The sequence below is a fragment of the Motacilla alba genome, chromosome 8, assembly GCF_015832195.1.
Source record: "Motacilla alba alba isolate MOTALB_02 chromosome 8, Motacilla_alba_V1.0_pri, whole genome shotgun sequence".
NCBI classification, from domain to species: Eukaryota; Metazoa; Chordata; class Aves; order Passeriformes; family Motacillidae; genus Motacilla; species Motacilla alba.
The window spans coordinates 29,861,942-29,877,934 of NC_052023.1; the positions used below are offsets into that span (position 1 = coordinate 29,861,942).

A 15,993-nucleotide genomic window follows, 5' to 3' on the forward strand; every position below is an offset into this window, starting at 1 on the left:
CGGGGTGCGGCTCCCCCGGCCCCGGGGCCGCGGCGGGGCTGACGCCAGCATTTCATCTCGGAGGAGAAGTCATCGGCTCTGACCACGGGGAGGGCTTTGCCCGCCAGGTCCCACTTTGCTCCCCTATATTTAGCCCATTATGAATATGGAAGAGCGTTGAAAATGATTCGCGCAGACATTCCTCTGTCCAGCCGAATAACGTCAAAGGCGGGAGCGGGGACCGGGAGCCGCTCGCCCTGAGAGGAGCCCCGGCCCCGCCTGCCCCCGTGGGTGGCGGAGCGGGGTCCCTGCGCGGGGCAAAAGCCGCGCTGGTGGCTGGGGGGACCCCACTGCAGGTGTTCGTGGGGTGTTTGGGGTGGGAGCCGCGGGATGCGGGCCGGGCAGCGCCGCCCCCGCCGCCGAGCGCGGACGGGAGCCCGCGGTGGCAGCTGGCGTGGAAGGGGCACAGCTGCGCTCCGCAAGGGCACCCCGGCCCTGCTGCCACCCCCGGCAGCTGGGCACGGCCCCGCGGAGGCAGCGCAGCCTGGGACCCGCTGCTGGCCGCTCGGCAGCGATGCTGCGGTCCCCGCGGTGTCGCCGCTGCCGCGCTGTCCCCGCTCCGCTCGGGCTCCGGCACCGAAGCCGTGCTGAGCGCCCCTGGCTGCTGCTCGGCCCTGCTTTGCCGCCCTGCCCCAGGCACGAAACACCTTTCCCAGGTCGGCACGCTCTCCCTGCTTTTTTGGGAGCCCAAGCCTGCCCCAGAACCGTGTAAGCATCCTTCTGCCTCGCTCCAGAGCACAGACGTCTCTCCTGGGGCATCCACACCTCTGTGCCCGCTGTTTTCCTCTCCATCCCAAAAGCTGGAAACTGATGGGGAGGGAACGCGGGGGCCAAACCCCTCCCGTAAGAGCGCCCCGGCTTGGCTGGCTGGGGCCGGGGTCTGAAGAGCGCTTTGTGCAGAAGACTACGGTGGCTTTTGGGCGCAGCAGGAAAGAGGGAAAACAGCTTTATTCAAGCCGTTAATGAAATGTCATTTGCAATTCACTTCCACCGCTGTCACGTGGCGAATCTGCAGCACCCCCGGGTTGCACCGGCTCGCACAGGGGGGTGCTGCTTTGGAGGGCGTTTTGGGAAGGGGGGAACATGCACAAAAGCATCAAAACACCACCACCCCTTCCCCAGAGCTCGAGGGCTGTATTTGCTAAGGGTGCTGTGGCCAGGTGAGGTGGCTCAGCCTCCCCTCTCAGACACCTGGCAGAGGAACACACCTTTTCCGTGGGGTCTGGCCCCAGAAATATCCCCGGATTTTCTTTTTCCACTTAATCCATATCTATATACCTGATATTTCTCGCGGGCAGCCAGCAGAGTCCAGCTGCCTTCTCGACCCCTGCAAGGCTCAGTGCTGCAGCTCAGACCCTCTTTTCTATCCTTCTCCCTCTACCTGCCCCCCTCTTCCCCTCCTCCACCCCTTCCCAATTTCTGAGTGATCCTCTGCAGTCGTGAGCAGGTTTAACTAATCTTTCTGTCAGTGGGGTACTTAATGGAAATTGAAAACTAATTAACGTTCATCTCAGCAGCTAATCGCATAAAAGCCCCACTGCCTGGGCCTCCCTGGTCTTCAAATAATAATGGCACAGGAGCAGGGAATATCTCGATGAAGCCCACCAGGATGGGACGTTCCCAAGGACAGAGCGTTCGGGATGCCCCTGAAAACCCTACGGCCAGGGATGGGTCACCTTCTGCTGGGGCTGGACCCGGCCCCTGAATCCCCCTGGCCCATCCTACAGCCCTTCCCTCCGGCTACCTCGACCCAAGAGGTGGGCAGAGGGTATTCCGGGGAAGTTTGGGCCGAGGGGGCGGTGGGGGGCTGGGGCTGGGAGGGCGATGGGGACGTGTGGTCAAAGCTGCTCCCGCCCGCAGTGACTCACTCGGCTTTAATTGCTCCCCGAAGTCGCGGGCTGCTCGCGGCGCCGCATCGGAGATGTCACGTTATAGTCATGCGTGAAGAGCTAATGGTCAAGGGTGACACCACCAACAAAACATCCTCGGGGAAGCTGTCACTGATGGGGAGGATCAAAGGGCAGGGGGAGCGGCCGTCCCGCTGCTGCCGCCGAGGCTTGCAGAGGCAGGTGCCCGGCACAGGGGTGGTGGCAGCGCTCGTGGGGCTTGGTCAGAAAATCACCCTGCCACGGCAGGGGCTGAGCTGAGGGTGCATCTCGGAAGCCCTGGAGAGGATTTTCTTTGGCTTTGGAGCTTTGCTCTGGCATGGGTTGGGAGGGCTCAGGCTGAGGGTGTCATGGGCCCGGTGTCAGCCGGGCTCTGCAGTGCCCTGGGCCAGAGGCAGGCAGCCCAGGTGTACAAACCAGGGCGCGGGGGTGGTACCAGCCTGTCCCTTTGTGTGTCTGCACCCTCCTGCCAAAGCCAGGATGCTCCGAGGAGCAGGATGAGGCCCCAGCCTCACCAGTCCAAGAGCTTAAGTGGTTTGGCACAGCGGGGTTGCTTTTTTGGGTGCTGCCAACAGCACAGGCCCCAGCACCCCCCTTTGCTGACCGTGCCACACCAAGAGTGGCATGGTGCAAGGTGCCCTTTCCTGCTGCTCCTGTCCCCAGGGGCCACAGCAGGACACAGACTGTTCCTTGGCTTTGCAGCTGTGCCAGCGTGGTCCTGGCTTGCATTTGGTTCCAGTTTCAGCTGCTGCTGGGCTCAGCAGCTCTCCCCATGCTGCTTCTCCAGCGGGATGGGACATCTCCTCCCTGCCCTCTACCATCAGGAGTGGCAGAGATGGTCAGGCTGCTGGAGCACACGGAGCAGCAGAGCCGGGCGCAGCCATCCCGCCGGGGAGCGCGGCCAGGGAGAAGAGTTATGGCTGCAGTCACTCACCGGCTATTACCTCCCAACAAAAGGCAGCGTCTGCACAGCCGGGAGAGAGCCCGAGGACAGTGACAGCCCGAGTGACCTTCACAGGACGTGCAGCAGACAGGCCGGAGCCCTGATCTCCCCAGACAGGTATGCCTGCAGGCGCCCCTGCACCTGGCCAGCGCAGCGGGAGCCTCCCGGGATGCTCCCCACAAGCCTTCAGCCGCTATCAGCTTCAAAGTCTCCTCAGCAGCCCCTGGCCCGGGTGGGATTTCTCTCCTCCCAGCACATGTCAAGCTTTCAGGTCTCTGGAAGGAGACAAAGGCGATGCTGTTGCCGGCGCTGAGCTGCTGGGAGGTGCCAGTCCCCAGCCTGGTGCTGGAGTTTGGATCTATCCCTGCAAAGCAGCGTTTTCCAGGCCCTGCCAGGCAGCCAGAGCTCAGCAAGGAACCTGCTTGGAATAATGGGATGGAGTCTGAGGGGGTGGCACTAAAGACACAGGGGGCTGAGCTGGAGGTCTCACCCTGAGAGCATGGCTCGGGATCTGCTGGCTGTGTCATGGAATCATGGAGTGGCTTGGGCTGGAAGGGACCTTAAAGATCACCTGGCTGCAATACCCTGCTGTGGGCAGGGACACCTTCCACTAGACCGGGTGGCTCCAATACCCACATAATTTGGCCTTGGACACTTCCAGGGATGGGGCAGCCACAGCTTCTCTGGGCAACGTGTGCCAGGGCATCACCACCCTCACAGGGAAGAATTTTTTCCCTAATATTTTTTCCTGATATTTAATCAAAACCTTCTGTCAGTTTAAAACCTCCTGTCACTAAGGATAAGAGTTATCCCTGGAGCCTGAAGCACCAACATGAGCAGCAGCAGCTCTGGATCACCGGGACCAAAGGGTGACGTCCTTGTCCTGCCTCTTGCCCCGGGAGTGAAGCTTTTTGGGGGAATCCTCATGCTGGGGTGAGAAACCACCTGCAGACGACCAGGAATGACCTCCTAGCTCAACTGCTGCTCTCTGCATTTAAACTGGCCCAAATTCACCTTGGGGAGGTGTTGGGGGTGTCTGCAAGGGCAGGGGAAGCCTCATCACCCCCATGCTCAGCTCCCCACAGAGTGCTGGAAAGGAGTAAGTGGCCAGGACTAAATGAAGGGGAGGGTGTGTTCGTGTCAGTAGATGTCAGAAAGCAAAAAACAAGCAGGACTTCAGAGCCAATTAAGTTTGTATAATGTGTGGGAAGTGCTGGTTAAAGGCATGGCAGCAGCTGAGCTGTATACCCATTTATTTCAAGGCAGTTTTCCACGGGAGCAGAGTACACTCATGTCACCAGCACCAAATATCTCTAATAAGGCTGTCTCTGCTAATAAGCAAAAAAAAGCTTTATTATTTTGTTTTCCATTGAGCTGGGGTAGCCCCTTGAGTGCCTTTTCCTCCAGCTGGGAGGAAAATGTGTCTTGAGACACAGGTACAAACGTGGGAGAGCGGGGAGGGACAGCACGACTGGGTTGTCCCATGCAGGAAAGTGCCACCAAGCTGAGGGTGACCCCAGAGGTTGCAATGTCTGGTGATCTGGTGGGCAGGAGCTGCAGAAGCACTTTGTGAGCCCAGGCTCTGTTGGAAGCATCAGAACAGCGTCGTGGCATCCAGAGGGAGATGTCAGGCGCCTCCCCAGGACACACGGGGACATTGTCTCAGTGCCACCAGCACTGCCTGCAAAGAGGGGCATGGAGGAACCAGACTGAGGTGAAAGAGGCTGCAGATTGTGCCTGTCCCTACTCATTTCCCCCTGTGCCTGACCAAAAATGCTCAGCCACAGCCTTCCCAAGCCCATTGTGTCCCTTCCACTAAATCTTTCCTCTGGAGGCTGCAGCAGCCTGTGCTGCCAGCAGCGATGCCGAGCACCGGGGCTGCTGTGACATGTGTGGCCCCTGAGGGTGACACTGGGACTGGCACCCCAGCACTGCTGGCACTGGCCACGCTCAGCACCCAGAGCTGCTTCTGCTCCTCCAGTGTTTCCCCTCCTGCATTTCCAAGCACGGAACTCATCCCTTGGCCTCAGCAGCAGAGATCCCGGGGGCTCACAGATCCAAATCTGCCCAAACCCATGCAGATGTGTGTGAATCCCTCTTAGAGAGGGCTCTGTTTATGCTCCTGTTGGACCCAGGGGTCACAGCTGTGCAGCTGCCAGCCCTTCAGCACAGCAGGCTTCTGCAAGCAGGGGTGATTTATCAGAGCCCCCCTCTTGGTCGTGGGCAGCTGGGAGCTCTGCGTGCCCACACCCACCCCGGGCAGCCCTCACGAACCTCTCAGCCTCGGGTTCATCAATTGCCATCAGATAACCTGCGTGGCACGGCTGGGACAGCAGCTTCACCTTCACCACGGCTCATCCCTGCGGGGCTGGCATCCCAAACACAGCCCCGGAGAGGGGACCCGCCAGGGGAGGGGGGACACTTGACAGCGGTGGGGGGATCTCAGTAAGAGAGGGAGGGGGGGCTTCCTTGAGAGAAGGGGGGGCTGAATAGGAAAGGGGGTTTTCAATCGGAAAGAGGGGTCAGCAGGAGAGGGGGGTCTCAGAAGGAGCGGAACCGTCTTGCTAGAGATGGGTTTTGGTAGGAGAGAGGCTCTCGGGAGGAGAGGAGGGGTCTCGACGGGGGTATCTCAGAGAGGGGATTTTTATGGGAGAGGGGCCTGAGCAGGAGCAGGGGGTCGCTAGCAGAGCCCTTCATGTTTAGCTGGGAAAGGTGCTCCATGAAAAACCTGCAAAGAACGAGTTTTGGGGCCGCCCCATGGGATTTACCCACTCAGTGCCCCAACCAGACTCTGGAAATGCTGCAAACTGCAGACACCCACCTGAGGAGCTGAAATTCCCGGTTTTTTTGCCGCATCTCCCCATGGCCCCGGGGGCTTGCAGGGGTGGGAACCCTCCACAAGGTGTCCCTTACGGCGGGGCGGTGTCGCTGGGAGAGGCTGGCAGGCAGGAAAAGCCCCGGGATCTGCTGGAACAGACGCTTCTGTGCCATAATAAAAGGTTAAATATTTTAATAAGCATTAGCCACATGTTGAAGGTAAAACGAGCTGCTTGCTTTCATTCTCCCCTACCCCCTCCACCTCCCGCATTTTTTTTTTTGTATGCAAATGAACTGGAAGCTTATTAACGAGATGAGAGGCTGGAACCTAATTAGCAGCGGGACAAGGGAGCCGTGCTGGAGCTGAGTCAGCGAGTGCGAGCATGGCTGGCGCGGTCCTGCCATCGCCGCTGCCAACCTGCCCCAAAGCCTCGGGAATCGGGCAAAACCCACCTGGCTCTGGAAGGGTCGGGGGGAGCAGCTGCGGTTTGGGGTCCTGTCCGGGCGCGGCCCGCGTGGGTCACCCCAAAGCCGCGGTCCTGAGTTAATTCTCCACGCTGGCTGCGTCGCTGCTGGGATTTTGCCGTGTTTCCAAGCATACATTGAATTTTTGGGGGCAGCGGCATGGAGCAGGATTGAGGTGTCTGTGGCAGGAGGCTGGGCTGCTTCAGCCCCTGTGGAATTTGTTTTAGGGACTATTTGCTTCTGATGATATCTTTTCCCTTTGCATTCTGTAGAATCATTTCCCCCACAAAACGCTGGGAAGAAAACAAAGCGGGGGGGTGGGAACAAACAAAAAACCAAAACCAACACAACAAAAATCAGGGAAACGTCTTTCTTTTCTTTCAAAACGATCTTTCTCTTCTCCCATCCTTTTCCCTGCCCCTTTTCTCTGCTCGGGATGTTCCTGGGAGCAGAGGACAGACCCAGCCAGGGGCACACAGGGGCAGCCGATAAACCCCTCTCGTAATTTGCACCTTCCGAAGGCGCCGGCAGCCGTGCGGCCCCAGCGTTCATTTGCATTTTTAATTACCTGGGCTCTCCCCGCGCCCCTCAGCTGCCCTGCCTGGGGTCAGCGATGGCTGCAGGCAACGGGATTGGGGCTGAACGGAGGGGTTTGGTGGCCCAGAGGATGGGCGAGCTGGTAAGGCAGTGATGACATTCCTTTTTCTTTTTTTTTTTCTTTTTTTTTTTTTTTTTTCCCCATGATTTTTGATATATTTTTCTTCTGCTTCGGCTCGGTCCAGCCCTTCCTTTGTGCCATCCATCTGCCCCCCTCCTCTGGGTTTCCTCCTCGCCCTTCTCCCCCTCTCCCATCATCGAGCACCCCCCACACCACTGGGGTCCCCCTTCCCAGGCAACCCCCGGCACTGCCAGCACACAGAGAGGTGCCACAATTCCCCTGTAAAGCGATTAAAACTCTACCTCATTAGCAATAATTAAAAGGTGCAGCACACATTCTCAACAGCTAACGCCCGGGGGGCAGGATATTTTGTTTCTATTCTATTCTATTCTATTCTATTCTATTCCAGTCCATTATTTAGGTTTGGTTTTATTTTGTTTAATTTAAATTTATCTTACATTCATTTTATTTTACCTGTATTTTTTTTATCTTATAGTATCTTTTTATTCTTTTATTGCATTGTAATTTTATTTCATTTCATTTTATTTTATTCCATTTTTCAAATGGAATTTTATTTTTTTAGGTCCTCCACCCCATCCCCACAGTGCTGGCACAGGAGGGACGTGGGGACAGCCACCCACCCCGAGCAGGGTAGGGCGGGCTGCCTGCATCCAAGGCACAATAAAATATTTTACTACAAAGCAGAATTACTCCAAAGACTGATGGGCTGGCTTGCGAGACCCACTCACATTTATGGAGGTCGTAAGTTATAGACTCCCGGTGAACTGGAGGAAAACATAACCCTGGCTTTTTATAGGGGAAACTTCTGCCGTATATTAAATTCTCCTGCCGGCAGACGGGGCTTTACTGCGAACTGTAACTTTAACACCTCCCAGCCCCTCGGTTAGGAGGCAAGGATTGTTAATAATGTGGGTGTGGGTCGCCAGCCCAGGCTGTTTGCCACCAGACCGCTGCTGTCTGCTCACCAAAAAGCCTTTTGAAGCTTCTGCTGCGGGAATTATGCAGGTCTTGGTCCACGCTGTGCCTTTCCCCCTGCGATTTTTGGTCTAAAACATTGCAATGTGAAATGGAAAAGTGCAGGAGCTGCACCTCGGGGTTTGCTGAACTTGGTTGCCAGAAGCCAAGGGAAACAGAGGAGGAAAATAAAATAAAAAAAATCCTACAGATAAGTGAGTGGAAGGGGGAGAAGAGAAAAAAAATGTGGATGCAGAGAGGGGGATGGAGATGGCGAGGAAGAGGCAAATAATCCAGTTTGGCATCTGTGGGTTTCCCTTTCGTCCACAAGCAGCCAGCGAGGGGGAAGAGAGGGAGGAAGGGAAGGGGGATGCTGCACCCAGCCTGGCTCAGGGAGGCTGCGAGTGCCTTTTCCCCACCTCAAACCCACCTGTTTTCAGCAGAGAGCGGCCAAGACCCGAGCTGGGCGAGGATACAGGTTTTTTTGGATTTTTTGGGTTTTTGGGGTGGGTTTTTTTTTTTTTTTTTTTTTTTTTTTTTTTTTTTTTTTGTTTGGTTTGGTTTAGAATTTGTTTGTTTGGGTTCTTTTTGGTTTTTTGTTTTTGGTTTTTTGCATGGGCAAATCCACGTGTCCAGGAGAACTCGCCTCCGTATGCCCAGGGAAACTGAGGCATGGGGGGAGGCACCAGGGATGGATGCAGTGCCTCAGGGAGAATCCCAAATCGCATCCCTCTGGCTCACACCATCCCAGCATCAGGGTATTTATTGCCTTTGTTCAGCCCCACCTCTGCACCCCAAACCCTCCCTGCACCTCCTGGGGAAACCCCCAGGGTATCTCGTTTTCTTCTTTTTCCTCCCCCAAAAATACACCAGGTTTGGCTTCAGGGTTTTGGGTTTTTTTTGATTTTTTTTTTTTGCAACAAAAGAAACTATTTATTTGGAATATGCATTACCAGTACAAATCAGGAAACTGTAAAACCTACACCTCGTTAGGATTGCCAGAGCCCATCCTGGCCCCCGAAGGACGTGTGGCAGAACCCCCCCCCAGCCCCAAAAGCATCCCCCAGCGCCGCCGGGGCCATCCCATAACCGGGGCCTGGCAAGACTCAGCATTTCCCTGTTTGGAGCCGGGCTGAGCCTTTATGAGACGGGAACAGCTGGGAGCAGGCTGATATTTAAACTGGAATTAGGAGAGCGGCGGCGGAGGGAGATAATTCCTGGGGCGGGCGCCGGGGAGCGCGGGGGGCTCTGCCGGAGAGCGATACAGTTAATTTGCAGCCCGAGCTGGAGGCTGGCCCGAGCTGATATTGCCGTGTTATTTAGAAGAGAAAGGTCAGGCTGGAGATTGAATAATCATTGACAAGAAATCCATGGGGGAGCGGGGCGGCAGCTCAGCATCCCCGCTGCCCGCCCGCGGGATTCATCCCCAGGGGATGCTGCCCTGCCCGCGGGGTGTCGGAGCTGTTGGGGCACAGCATCACGGCCACCCCCTCCAGCCGCCCCCCAGTCCCTCTACAATCTCTAGGACAAAGCAGAGCTGTGCTGGTTTTCATCCTATGCACGGGCTCTTTTTAAAATGATAAATAATTTTAAAATTTTAAATTATTTATTTTTCTTCCCAGAAATGTTTTCAAAATTTTTCCTTTTTTTTTTTTTTTTTTTAAATAACCCCCACCCCAGGAAAACAGGAGAGGCTATCAAGCCTTCCCCTGCTCCCCATCCCTGCCCCAGACCTTGGTGTGATAAAGAAATTCCCCTTTCTAGCTTTTTTTGGAAAGCAGTGCACAAGTCCAAAAAAGCAGTAAAGGGATTTTTTGTTGTGTGGTTTTTTTTTTTTTGGTATTTTTTTGTTTTGTTTTGTATTTGTTTTTTGTTTTATTTTTTTATTTTGGTTGTGGGTTGTTGTTTTTTTTTTTGTTTTGTATTTTTTTTTTTTTTTGGTTTTTTTTTTTGTTTTTTTTTGTTTTGTTTTTGGTTTTTTGCATGGGCAAATCCACGTGTCCAGGAGAACTCGCCTCCGTATGCCCAGGGAAACTGAGGCATGGGGGGAGGCACCAGGGATGGATGCAGTGCCTCAGGGAGAATCCCAAATCGCATCCCTCTGGCTCACACCATCCCAGCACCAGGGTATTTATTGCCTTTGTTCAGCCCCACCTCTGCACCCCAAACCCTCCCTGCACCTCCTGGGGAAACCCCCAGGGTATCTCGTTTTCTTCTTTTTCCTCCCCCAAAAATACACCAGGTTTGGTTTCAGGGTTTTGGTTTTTTTTGATTTTTTTTTTTTTTTTTTTGCAACAAAAGAAACTATTTATTTGGAATATGCATTACCAGTACAAATCAGGAAACTGTAAAACCTACACCTTGTTAGTATCGTCATAGAACATAAAAGTTTCAATTGGGATCAGAAAGACAGAGGCCTTTTTTTTTCTTTACAGAAGCAGAAAAGTTTCAAAACCAGGTTGGAACAGAGAGTCTTTTTTTTTTTTCCTTTTTTCTTTAAGGGTTTTTCTTTTTTTTTCTTTTTTTTTTCCTTTTTAATATTTGGAATCCATTAGGAAGAGAGAAAAAAAAAAAGGAGATGGGGAGAAAAAAAATAGAAAAGAAAAAGCAACTCCGAACTGGATCACCTTTACAAGGGACAGAAAGGGCTTTGCAAGAACAAAAAAAAGCAAACCGACAAAACCAACCCCCCAGGCAATGTCTGATTTACATCCTCTTAATAATAATAAAATAATAATTATAATAAAGGTGTATGAAAACAAAAGGACTCCGGGAAACCTTGGGATTAAAAGGAACACCCCAAACCCTAAACCGGTCGGTGATGTGAAAAGCTCAGGGGGTTTTTTGGGAGGAGCAGGAAAATGTTTTAGGAGAAAACTGAAGCGATGCCAAGCAGCACCTTCCTCAGGGCTTCTCCTTGGACCCCACTGCAGCCAGTGGGATTTGGGGCTGGATTTGGGGACATTCTGGCCACATCCCACCCCTTGTCCCCTGCTGCAGCCAGGGCTTGGGGCCAGGCTCTGAGAACTCATCTCCAGCAAGGTCCGTGGGCGAGGTGAGGTTGGAACATTCCTTACCCCAAACCCCTCGGCTTTGGGGCACTGGGAAACAAGAGAACCAACCATGCACACGTTTTGGGAAGGATTCCTGCCCTTTCATCACTCCCGGGCAGCTCAGCAACACCCCCAGCATGGAGACCCACAGGGGCTCAGGGCTTGACTCCCCCCAGCTCCTCCCCAAAACCCCGGGGAATTCCATCTCTCTTCAAAGGTGAAATCCCACTGCTCAGCCCCGGAGCAGCCACGCGAGGATCCTCTGGAGCTGGGATCTGAAAGGACTGGGGAGAAACACCTCCCCCCAAAACCACCGCCATCACTTTTCACATCACTCTGGTCACAGCTCAAAAGCGCAGGAGAGGTGGCAAGGCCGTGGTCTCGGACAGGTCAAAATAAACTCAGCATCATCATCATCAAAGCCCCCTCCCCCCCATCCCAAACAAGGCAAAAACTTAAAAAAAAAACAACAAAAAGGTTCATTTTTGGGTCTCAACGTTAAGAAACATAAAGTGTTAGACTGTACCTATTAATGCTCACTATTCCAACCATTTTTTTTCTTTTTAAAGTTTTACAAAATGAATTACCGTCACTTTTTAAACATTGTGTAAGAAGAAATGAGTGTGCACAACTCTACACTTTTCTAGCATTCTTGAACTAATTCACAAATGCGAGAAAATGGAAAAAAACCAAACCATGGGAAAAAAACAAACAAACAAAAAAAAGGAGGATGAATGTAGGTAGTTTGATGTTATAAACTATACAGGAATGAAGCGCTTGTTGCCACAGAAAGAACAGGGATGGGACCTTCCCCCTGTTCAATTTTGCGTGCTAAGAGGGTCATTTTTTATTCTTTTATTATAAACACTATTAAATTCCGACTGCGTTTTTGGTTTTTTTTTTCTCCTTTATCTGAATATACAAGAACATTCATTATCAAATGTTCGTTATCATCAATACTACAAAGAACGAGACACAAATCGCAAGAAACAATGGAAAATGTTAATAAAGCTGAAAGAATCGTCGAGTTTTTTTTTGTGATTTTTTCTTTTTTTTTGAGTTTCTGCAGTTTTTTTTGTTTGTGTTTTTTTTGTGGTTTTTTTTTGTTTTGTTTTGTTTTTTTTTTTTTTGGTATCGAAGTCAGGTTTTTCTGGGCAGAAAAGAGAAATAATAATAAAAAAGAAGAAGAAGAAGAAGAAGAAGAAGAAGAAGAAGAAGAAGAAGAAGAAGAAGAAAAAAAAACCCCCACAACACTCGGGGCTGGAGCAGGGGAGGAGAATGGGGAGGAGAAACAAAACCCAAAAATTTTAAAAAAACAATTAAAAAAAAAAAAAGCAAAGAAAAAGGCAAGCGAGCAGCTACGCCAGCACAAACTGGAGGGACCAAATGGGGAACCCAGGAGGGGACTTGCAAAGTACCGTGGAGGAGCGAGGGGCAGCCCGGGCAGGGGAAGCACAGGGCAGGGGGGCAGCCCCAGCATGGGCTGGCTCCAGCAGCAGGCTGTGGTTTGGCTCATTCCCAGGTGGTTTCCAAAGGGACGGTGGCATTCCCGCAGGCATGGCACTGCTGTGGCTCAGCAGGAGAGGCCTGAGCCAGTCCTGTGTCCCTGGAATGCTCGGCCAGAACAGGTTCATGTAAAATAAGCTGGAAGTGGACAAAAGGCAGTGTGCCGAGGGAGGCCACGGGAAGACGAGCAGGAAAGTGGGAAGGCGCAGAGCTGGGGAAGGCGGGCAGCACCTCCTGACTGTCCTTGCAGGAAAACAACCTTCTCCATGCTCTTGCCACACAGCTGGGAGGCAGCCCTGGGCCCCTCATGTCACATCCTGCTCTGCCACAGGGTCCCCACTCCCGGCACGGATGCGAAAGGAGCAGGAAGTGTCACTGCTGGACACACGACACCCCTGTGCTGCAAGGTGACAGCGTGCTGGAGCTGCAGCCACACCACCACTGTGCCCTGCAGGCCAAGAACCATTATTTTTTTCCAGCAGAAGGGTGGAAGTATTTTTGGCAGAGCTCTTAATTTTAAATGGTTTCTGTTTAATGCTGCTCTGCGCTGGCAGTTCCCACCTCGAGACCAGCACAAGCAGGGTGGGCACAGACATTCAACAGCGTGAGGTACTGATCCCGGGGGATTCCTGGGATCCATCACGAGGTGCCAGACATCCTGCACCCACACCAGTCCCCGCCACACCCAGGGTCTCGGTGCAGGCTGGCTCAGCCTCCTCATGCCCACTGAAAGAACCGATGGCCAGAAGTCCCGCCCTGGCACGAAGCTCAGCCTGCTGCCCAGGGAAACTGGTGCTGCCTCTTCCTGCTCTTCCATGAAAGCCACATCCTCCCAGCACCAGCCTGAAGGGGCAGGATGAAGCCTCGCTTGCCAGCCACCACTGCTTGTCCCAACACTGGACCAGAAAAGCTGGGCAGAAAGTCCTGCGAGTCCTTCCATGGCCACTGCCCAGGTCACTGCTGGGGTCAAACCAGCAGCTCCAGCACCCAGACATCCCCCAGGAGGGCAGCCACCCGTGCTACAGAGCAAAACCTGCGGCGTGAAGAGCAACCAAAGGCACCCGAGACACTCGCCTCCAGCCCCTGGCATTCCGCTGCCCATCCCTCACTGGGATTTGGGAACACAGGGGGTGGCACAAACCTCTGTGGGTCCTGCCTGCACTGGGGAACCCAGCTCCTCCTGGAAACAGCGGCCAACACCCTGTGGCACTGCCCTCAGCAGGAGAACTCCACCACCAGCCTCTCTGGGTGCTGTGAGAGAACTGCTGGCGTCCCACCAGCCATCCATGCCTGATCCCACACAGCTCCCTGGAGGTGTTACCAGCGATGGCCGTTTCTCACCTGCCTCTGCCTCCCTTCCTTCCCTCCTCTTCTCCTCTCCAGCAACAGGCAGGCAGGACAGCAGGGTTCCACGGCTCATCCAGATCACAGCAGCCAGTGGGAGGGATGCTTGGCCGAGCAGGGCTGGCACTGGGAAGTTTCCCCAGGGCTGGCAATGGGAACAGTACCTTTTGGAAGCGAGGGGGAGCACGCTGGCTCCTTCTACGCGCACGGGGGCTGTGCCACCTGCCCTGTGCCTGCAGCAGCCGAGGGACAGCTCAGGGGGCAGGGCTGAGTGAGGGAAGCTGCAGAGATGAGGCGGAGCAGATTCCCTATGGTGGCAATTCCCTACAGAGAGGTAGCATGAAAGGAAGGGGGGCAGGGGCTGCCTGCTTTCGAGGGAGAGAAACGTGACCGAGGTACATTTGTAGCTCCTCAGAAAAGACACCCAGCATGAGGCTGTACACTGCTCTGGGCACGGTTTGTGTGGTGGTAGTGGTGGATTTTTGCTTTTCCTCCTTAAAATCCTTCTACCTTGGGTGGGAAGCGGGGAGGGGAAGGGAGCGGTGTTGTGGTGGTGGCGGGGAGGGGGAGAGCGGCTTCTACCCAGAAAAGAAAGGGAAGAGAGTATAAAGAAGTGTCCAGATTGGCTGAAAAAAGCATCCCGACGAAGAGAAGAGGAGTCTTCTTGTGTGTGCTGATTGGGTTCACCTCCAGTCTGACTGCTGCGGTGTTAGGAGAGGCCCCCTCCTCTCCTGCCCCCGCCGGGGCCGGCTCAGCCAGGGATGCAATTTGCTGGGAGATCAGTTGGAGGTATCAGAGTGAACGCTGCCAGGGCCTTCTGTGGGGGAGGTCACCGACGATGGGGTAGTAGCGTCTTGCCAACCTCCATTAGCCTGAAGGAAGGGACACACACAGACATCAGTCACCCCGTGGCAAGGCACAACCAGCCCTACCCAAGGCACCCATCCACCTCAGATCCCCCCAGCCTCTCCCTCATCTGGGACCTGTGTAGGAGGCAAAGATGTCCCCTCTGACTCCCCCATCCCACCCCAGACCACAGGGCTCCATCAGGCTCCATCACAGGGCAGAAACATTTCTTCTGAAAACAGATTTTGATAAAACTGCAAGCGCTCACGGAAAGTCCATCCCGAGCTCTGGTGGTTTGGGGTTTTTTTATCGCCAGATTATAACTCTTCCTCATATGGAAGAAAGAAAATAGCAAGCAGAACCAGCAGCCTGAATGCTATCTGAACCCAAGTGCTGTGAATATGCAGAACAAGCAATGGGTCCCATGGAACTGCTGAGCCGTGCTGCGTCCCCCAGCAAAGCTCCACATCCCCGCCTCATGGAGGGAAACAGAGCCACAGCTCGACAGAGGTGCCAACACTATATCCCATCTGAGGGTTCATGCAGCAAACCATGGCAGACAACTTGTTTCTTCTCCTAAAAACAGATGCAGAGCCAAATTCTCCAGGCGCTACAGAGCAGTGCTACCCGAGGGCCCCGGCTGCCGCAGGCAGGAGCCGGCAGCGCACAGAAGCTGCTCCTCTGCTGCTGCCATCCCCTTTGGAGAGGAGCAGATGTCGCACCCAACCTCCTCTGCTTGCTCTGACATTGATTCACTGCTTGGCAAATTAATCCTTCCCACGCACTGCCCAAGCTCCAGTTAGCAGCAGTCGCTGTCCCGCTTCAGACACGGCCGAGCTGCTTTGCCCACTCTGGCTGTCTGTCCCACTGCCTGCTGCATCATCCAGTGCTGGCCCTGCCAGCGGGGACCCTGCACACCCCAGAGGGCTGGGGGCAGGAAAACTCCCCACCCCGATGATACCTCAGGTTTAAAAGTTTTTCTGTTTTGGTGTGCAGCTTTTAGCTTTATATGAAGTGTTACTGGGATCTTTTCACAGGGTGGTGAGGACAGAACAATCCTATTCCAGCTGGAGACTCAAGGACAATCTCTTCAAACTTCAGGCCCAAAGCATAAACGAGGTGAAAAGAGGAGGGTGGGCAAGCAAGCAAGGAGGATGAAAGTTCATCATTTGATGCTATTAATTGGACAGTTAACTCTTATATGCAAATGGATTAAAACTTATGAAAATGTGAGATCTCGTGACCAAGCCCTCTTTTGCTCCCATCTTGGAGCCATCCAGGCAGAGCCACGACTGTGGCTCTGGTACTGCCAGGGTGTGGCCCTTGAAGGCACTTCAATAAATATCCACTTTATTCCTCTCAACTCCATCTAGCCTCTGTGCCAGCTCCTTAAGGCATCACCAAGGTGTTGCTGCCCAGCTCCTGCCTGCCTGAGAGGCTGCTGTGATGGGAGCAAAGAGC

General features: G+C 53.8%; 1 protein-coding gene and 1 long non-coding RNA gene across 3 annotated transcripts in view; both read right to left on the reverse strand.

Moving 5' to 3' along the window:
• Positions 1–4,202: 4,202 nt before the first annotated feature.
• Positions 4,203–6,399, reverse strand: LOC119703930. The gene is made up of 3 exons (XR_005257794.1): positions 6,139–6,399; positions 5,690–5,850; positions 4,203–4,549 (listed from the first exon to the last, which is right to left on the reverse strand). It is a non-coding gene; the product is annotated as an uncharacterized LOC119703930 (long non-coding RNA).
• Positions 6,400–12,068: 5,669 nt separating this feature from the next.
• Positions 12,069–15,993, reverse strand: part of PBX1 (PBX homeobox 1) — a 129,041-nt gene continuing 125,116 nt past the window's right edge. For both annotated transcript variants that reach the window (XM_038143705.1, XM_038143704.1), the window contains one exon: positions 12,069–14,558. Coding sequence is in view for 1 of the 2 variants with exons in the window: in XM_038143704.1 (XP_037999632.1) it covers positions 14,466–14,558 (93 nt within the window). In the remaining variant the exon portion in view is untranslated. The remainder of the gene's footprint in view (positions 14,559–15,993) is intronic.